The sequence below is a fragment of the Atta colombica genome, unplaced genomic scaffold (genome assembly GCF_001594045.1).
Source record: "Atta colombica isolate Treedump-2 unplaced genomic scaffold, Acol1.0 scaffold86, whole genome shotgun sequence".
Taxonomy (NCBI): domain Eukaryota; kingdom Metazoa; phylum Arthropoda; class Insecta; order Hymenoptera; family Formicidae; genus Atta; species Atta colombica.
The window spans coordinates 171765-179934 of NW_017259579.1; the positions used below are offsets into that span (position 1 = coordinate 171765).

General features: G+C 28.6%; 1 protein-coding gene across 4 annotated transcripts in view; it reads left to right on the top strand.

Moving 5' to 3' along the window:
- The window catches only part of LOC108693041 (protein arginine N-methyltransferase 7), an 82771-nt gene extending 75168 nt beyond the window's left edge, over positions 1–7603 (top strand). The window contains exons 6-9 of one of the 4 annotated variants that reach the window (XM_018201686.1): positions 2951–3180; positions 3369–3924; positions 4000–4160; positions 7330–7603. In XM_018201686.1, coding sequence (XP_018057175.1) covers positions 2951–3180; positions 3369–3924; positions 4000–4160; positions 7330–7582 — 1200 coding nt within the window. In that variant the 3' untranslated portion in view covers positions 7583–7603. The remainder of the gene's footprint in view (positions 1–2950; positions 3181–3368; positions 3925–3999; positions 4161–7329) is intronic. The other 3 variants (XM_018201687.1, XM_018201688.1, XM_018201689.1) reach the window with 3 other exon arrangements.
- The last annotated feature ends 567 nt before the right edge of the window (positions 7604–8170 follow it).

The following is an 8170-nucleotide window of genomic DNA, read 5'->3' on the forward strand; positions in this document are numbered from 1 at the left end:
ATATATATCTTTATGATCCAACGACTTTATTCTATGTTTTATGATAATCCTTGTAAACTTTCTGCAATAAGCTATTACCAGGTATGCAGTTGGTGTGCAGTTCGGCCAAACTACGCCTGTTTTTTGCTTCGTGTCATCAATAGGGAGTAAGAGCTATCAACTGCGAAATATGGGGCGGTATTCATAGTCCGTTCTTATTTTAAAACCGTCTTAAATAATGTCTACAGTCCACGGATTGATTTATGACATCTTAAGACTGTACTTAAGACAGTCTTAAATTCATGAATCAATTATAAATACCGCCCTGTTTCGTGTCGTGAAATTGTACTGAATCTTTTATCTTTGTAGTTAAGACTGTCTTAAGTACAGTCTTAAAATGTCCGAAGAATATATTAGCATCTTAAAATATTATTTAAGATAGTTTTAAAATAAAAATGGCCTATGAATACCGCCCTATGTTTAGCGTTTCACAGTTGGTAAATTCCTTCCTCTTTATGAACAGTCGTAGACGGAGAAAGCAGAGATTTAGAAAGAGACATTGTCTAATTGCACACACCATGTTATCCTTTCCATGGTTATGACTTAAGTTTTAAATCTTAAATTGTTAAAAATTGAGTTTTCTTGTAATATGATTTAAAGCTTAAATAATGACTTGTTGTAGAATGCCCATTATTCTCTGCAGGAATTTCAGATGAATTTAATGTCCATGAATTTAATTGTTAAATAAAATTAAATGCTACAAAAAAACATTCTCTGTCCACAGTCGTCATTGGTCACTTACCTGAAAAATACAGGAATAAGAAATTTCAATATTTATCAGAAACTGTGTAGAAGGTTACTCTGTGTAGAATACATGTTTTTTGATATAAATGTTATGATGATATAATGTGCTAAATTGTTATTCCCTAATTATAAATAAATGCCGAACGCAGCTGTTATATAATATGAATATAACAATAATATATAGATCTTATAAATATTACATAATATATAATATAACAGTTATCTATCTTCGACATAATTAATCTGTTGTATAAACGTGTACCTTGAGATTATATTGCCGTTATTTTATTGTAACAAGTACATATCAAAATAATGCAACAATTGTTGTAGATAACAATTATTTTGTAACTATATAACAAAATATATTACATTAATATCACTACAATATAACATTGTTATATTACGTGTTTCCAGGTTATATTGTAGTAGTATACTTTGTGTTTGCTGAGTATGTACAGATTTTCTATGAAAATCTTAAACCGATTAGATCTTATAAGATTTTAAAAGATGTTTTCAGAACTTAAAAGATTTTGTGTTCTCACACAAATACTTATAAGATCTTATATAATGTGATCTTATATGAGATCTTATTTGATTGTTACAAGAATTGTTATTAGATTACTTATAAATATGTATAAGAATTTTATTATAAGAATTTTCGGCAGGAAAGAGATTTACCTCAGTGATAAATATTATAAGTTTAGTTCCCTCATGTCCAATCTCGATAAAAACTCATTCTATGTGTTTTTGCACGAATTTAGCAAAAAGAAGCATTGTTCTGCCTTGCGAATGGAAACATTAATCGTTAAAATTTTAAGTTAGGAAATCTGTCATTCGTCCTGGTAAAAACGTTGATGGAAAACGATAGAAAAATCTTATCATTTTGAATATGAAATTTGATTCATAAATTTATTAATTTGAATCAGATCTTATAGGATTTTGTATAAATCTTATAAAATCTGATAAAATATGATAGGATTCATATCCGATCAACCGTGATCGCGTCAATAATAGAAAATGATATAAACTTATAGAAAATAATACAATAATAGAAATCCTATCGTTCTCAATTGCTTTCTATCAACTTTTTTTTATCAGGGCGATCTCACTCTGTTCCATAAATACCATAGCTGCATTGTCATTCTCTTTGATTTCACTCAAAAGAATTTAGAGAGTATTCTTTTTTTATTTTAAATGCACCTATAATGCGATAATTTTTGTAGTTTTAATGAATTTTAATAATAAAAATATGCAATAACAATTAAATTACATGTATAAGAAATTTTTCATAAATATAAGTTTGTATAAACATACATAATGTAATAAATTATATATGTTTATGAAATATCTTATATATGTTAATGTAATAAATTATATATGTTTATATATAATTTATATTATATTTATATTAATAATTATACATAAAACATTCATAAATAATAATATTCATAAACATATATAATTATATATGAAATATATTCATATGTTCACACAACTTCCTTCTTTCTTTTGTAAAATTATTTTTAAATGTAACAGAAGTAGTAATGATAATGTGAATTAAGAATAATATTAAGAATAACATTAAGAATAATTTTGTGAACATATGGGTACATTCTAAATGCATAAAGGATTATCGTATTATGTTTGTTATAATTATGTTTGTTATAACTGCAATTTGGATAACGATTCGGATTAAATAAATTGTTATTTATCTAATAATAATGTTATACATTTTTTATTTTTTAATAAATATTTTTTAATAAATATGTTTGTATTTAAAATACATTTTTATAAAAGTTTGTTAATATGTATCCAAAGATGTACCTTAAAATATATACATTAATCGTTAATCTTCATTTTAATAATATTAGTCAAATTACCCCATATTATTAGTCACTTTACCCCGGTCCCGGGACTAGTTGAATCAGATGGAATGCATTTTTTTCATATTAATTATCAGTTTCCCTTTATTATTAAAGTATTATTAGATAGTCAAATGTATGTAGTAACTGGTGTAGAATTCATTTTTTCGATAAGTCTCTTAATTTCATTTGTAAAAATTCGAAACTGAAAAATGAGTCTACTACATATCCTCTAATTAATACGTATATATAATATATTATTTTTTAAATTTTTTATGAATTTCAGTCATGTATCATTATTATAGTTGTTGCTGAGTTGCGCACCTGTATGGGAACATCCAAACGTACCTGATAACATGAAAAAAGATGTTTCATGTTTGCAAAAGATGGTGGATTTAATACCGTGGAGAGATCATTGGATGCAAGCTGTCTATTACCTTCCAGAAGAAATATCTATCACATATGGCACCGAGGTCAATCTTATCGGTTATCATGATGAATATTCCTTCTGGTTTAAGTTATTGAATGGATCAATGTAAGTTTTTGTTTTTTTCCTGTAATAATTTCACACACATTCACTACATATTTCATATAATTTATAATGTCATTATTTTTTATTTCTTCTCTTTGAATTATTAATCACTTTTATAAAGCTGGCTATTTAAAAATAATTTTAATTATATAATATCTATTATATTAAATAAAATTGAAAATGTTTTACAGAGATGAGATTCCAGATTGTCAAAGACCCGAGTGCAATTGTTGGGCGCATATCGCGTATTCGCGAACGCGAATTGGTCAATTAAACGACACAATTCGTAATCAGAGATATGTAAAGGCTTTGCAAAAAAAGATTACTTCAAATAGCGTTTGTCTCTGCGTTTCGGATGGTTGTCTATTAGCCCTCGTGATTGCAAGATTGGGTGCAAAAGTGTTTTTATTGGAGCAGAATTTCCTATCGCGTAGAACGATGGAGATGTTCGTGCAAGTAAACGAACTCTCTGATCGAATAAAGATTGTCGAGTCGGTTAACGGTCTGCCGGAGGCAAGCGAAATTGATTTCATTTTTGGCGAGCCATATTTCCTGAGCTCCATCGTGCCTTGGGAGAATCTGCGATTCTGGTATCTCGCTTCTAAATATCCATCGAATATTTCGAGAATGCCAGTCATGGCGACGATCAGAGCTGTCGCTGTTGAGTTTAAGGATTTGCAGAAAATAAGAGCTCCTCTTGGCACTTGCGAGGGTTTTGATCTGTCCTCTTTCGACAAACTTATTCAAGTTGGTTTCATTAGTTCATTCTTATCTTTTTTTATCATTTATAAAATTAAAAAAAGATTAGTATTATACTTTCAGATGTCTAGTGAGAAAAGTGACAATCCTGTAGAGGCGCAGCCACTTTGGGAATATCCTTGCAAAGCATTATCTTCAGCTTTTGATATCATAAAACTCGATCTAATACGGAACGTAAATTTCAATAAACACAAGAGAGTAACAGGAGAAATACCTATTTTAGAGTATGTATTGTATTGAGGAGATGCTTACTAGTCCAGGAAAATTAGATTTTTGGCGATATAAAGAAAAAAATTGCTGCAAAGCTTTTTGCATAAAGATCTATAATAATATTCTTATTAACATCAAAACTCCCCATGTGTAAGGGCCGACTTGAAAAAATAGCATACAAAATCGGTTCTTTTTTTTCAAATATTAGGAACTATTCGTTGTACAGAAATAAACATTCAGTTCGCAAGCTGATAAAATTCCTCAACAATGCCGTTTTTTAATGAATCTCATATGACCAATAATTCCTGAGATAGATTTTCTTTAAAGGATCTTTTATTTTTGAACGTAAATTTATTCTGTCTTCATAAATATCTCAAAATTGGCTACACTCACATACAAAACGCATATGACAAAATCGAAAGAGTATTTAAATATCTACAAAATGATTTTTTATTGTCGTATGACTGACAGTTCCAGAGATATTAGGTGTAGTAAAAAGAAATCTATTATTTTTCCATTCAATTTCATGCAAAAATAATGGATTTCTTTTTACTACACCTAATATTTTTTTTTTAAGGCATTTTGATTTGTGGACAATTATCTATTTATTGACATATTTACTGTTATCCATAATTATATAGTGTTATACAAGGTTTCAAAAATAATTGGCCAAACTCTAAAAGCATATTCCACTCATTATAAGAATGAAAAAAAAGTTATATAAACATAATATGGCCAGCACGTTCCCTGATTTGAATTCTTTGGATTTTTATTAATAGGAATATATTAAGACCCTTGTGTATAATATTTCTGTGGAAGTTTACTCTGGAAGATTACTTTGAAATTTGTATTATCGCGTGAAAAAATACAAAATACTCCTAGAATTTTTGAACGTCTTCGATAATCGCATGCAATATTGATGTGAAGCATCGTGCGGAAAAAATTTCCAGCAATTCTATAATGAAAATGTAGATATAAGTATAAAATACAAAATATATACAAATATAAAATAAAATATAGATATAAATATAAAATAAAATATAGATATAAATAAGTATAAAATAAAAAAAAGTTTATGATTTGGGAAGGAAGCGTTTCCGAATTCATGTTTATACATGAATTCATGACATTTTTTGTCTTTACTATGTGGAATATGATCTTAAAGTTTGGCAAACTATTTCTAAAACATCCTTATATATATATATATATATATACAGAGTGTACAGATATTTATGGCTTATTATTTGCTAACTTCGATTTCTTCATTATATTATTTCTTCTTTCTCTTCTATCATAATTCGGAATTTTGTTCGTTTCATTTTCTAAATATGAAATATTTATTTATCAAATGCGTGTTTCAAATGTAAATTTTTTTTCTAATGTTACTTGTGACAGAAAAGAAGTTTTGCAAATATCTGTCAATTGATGTTTTTAACATCATTTGTTTAGATCATTTAATTAATATTGATTTTATTTATAAATTTATTTATTTATCGAATTTGCAATTGACTTTATTACTTCTCATCAATTAAATCGGATTCAATTTAAGAACGGCAATAGTTAATATAAAAATTTCACGAAACTTTGCAATACTCGTTCGGTACCGTGCCGTTGAGCGATACATCCATCAAAGCGCGGCCGACTACTTAATTGCGCCGCTCCTGACGGCGCGAATTTCATGCCCTGTGATTGATTATTTTCAAATGCTCACTGTTTGAAAACTATTGATGCTTTAAGATTTTGCTATTAACATTTTCGATTTATTTTTTCATGAGGAATATGTACGTGCCGGCTCCTACGCTAAATCTGATACATCCTGTATATATATATATATATATAGAGGGTGTCTCAAATTTAAATGTCTGAACTTCAGGAACATGTAGAGGATCGATAAACTAAAAAAAAAGTCTTGTAGAGATATGCTCGTTTTTACTTTGTTTTAGAAAAAAATTCGCAAAAATGACAAAACATAATTTTCATTTTTGTACTTTCTCATTACTTGTACCTTGGCCACGTTTTGCGTGATTTCTTTGATTATTTAGAAGACATCCATTCGCAGCAACGGATTGAAATGTGATTTCGATGGATGTCCAGCTTATGACAGAACTACTTGAGCTTGGCTAGACAAACATTATTCACGACGATGGATTTGGACATGGACAGAGTAATATACCTTATCCACCCCGATCACTTGATTTGACACTACTACTTCTTTGTATGGAGAGTCCTGAAGCAGGAAGTTTAGTCGTCGCCATTAACTCAAGAGAACAATTGAGAAATCAAATCGAGGTGCATTAAATATCGTCAGATCAGTATTTGGCTGCAACACGAGCTTTCCGTACTAGATGCAATATTTGCATTGCTGCAAAAGGCCAACATTTTGAACAATATCTACATTAAGCAAGTGAATAAATACAACGTGAAATAATGAGAAAGTACAAAAATGAAAACTACGTTTTGTCTTTTTTGAGATTTTCTTCTAAAACAACAACGAGCACATCTCTATGGAACTTTTTTTTTAGTTCATCGATCCTCTACATTCCCGAAATGTAGATATTAAAATACAGGAAATTCATAACATCCTGTGCGTGCGTGCGTGCGTGCGTGCGTTCTGAGAATTTTTTCAGAATTTTTTAATATCATATTTTCTCATGTCGGTAAAAATAAGAAAATGCAGTACTAAAAAGTTGATAAAATATTCTGAAAAAATTCTTAGAGTTTCTATGAATTCGTAATTAAAAAGATAGTCTTAAGTCTATACTTATTTTGAACACAATGTGTTTATATCAAGAATTATGTCAAGATCGTTCAAGACGTTTTGAAATAGGATCGTCTTCGATAAGTTTTAACTTGAGATTTTACTCATTTTACTCAAACCATCTTATTTTTTGACTATGAATCTAGGGGACATCTTAAGATCGTATTTAAGATGGTCTTGAATATAAGAACAGTCTATGAATACCGCCCATAGATCTCTATGCAAAAATTCAGCAATTTTGTCCTTTTTAAACTCTAAATTTTTCTGGGCTATGCAGAAAGAAATAATGTTTAAGCGTCAGATTTTGAGAACATAATTAATAAAAAAGATTTTAATTTTATAATTAATAAAAAAGATTCTTTATTGTATAATAGAATATATAATAACTTAATTACAATAATAAATCCATGTTTTTTATTTTATAGCAGTGGCATCTGTAATGGCATCGCTATATGGGTGGATTGGCAATTAGATTCGGATTTGTCAGTATCTTGTGGTCCGATTGAAGAAATAGTACCTAGCAAACGTATATCCTGGGATCCATATACGAGACAAGGAGTGCATCTATTTCGTACAGTATCCAATGTTACGAAAAAAAGTACACTTTCGTGGTCGTTTACCTTTCTCCCACAAAATGGAGAAGTAGAATTTAAGTTCAATATAGTAACGAATGATTGATTGTATTAATGAATATTTATTTGTTCAATATTTGTTTATTCAATATTCATAAAATAGTAAATTCATAAAATAGTAAATGTTTAATCTTTGTTTTTTTTTTTGCTATATTAAGAGAAGCTTGAAAGATTAAACAATAAAAACTAAAATTTTACAAAAACGAACATCTACATTTCGCCGATAAAATCACTTAACCTTGACATATGTTGTGAAGGTTATAACTCTAAATAACTTTCAACTGGTTTAGCCATCGCTTATTCGTTAAAAAGTTATTAACAATCTCAAAGTTCGTAATTATTTCCCTGTTTTATATGAAAAGTCGGATGGCTCTAAATAGTTCCATCCCTCTTCCTAGGGGCGCATGCCTTTTTACGCGAAGCGAGGACCACCTTATTTTCTTTTATTATATAGCATATTCTACAATATTCACCTTTCAATTTTTTTTTAACTATCGAAAGAGTTTAAAAAATCTGACAATTACGCTAAATATCTTGTAAAATTATATTCCTTCAAATATGAAAATCTACATATTTACAAAAAGAAATTGGAAATTGAATATTCAGTATTAAAAAATATTAGCGTATAATTAAA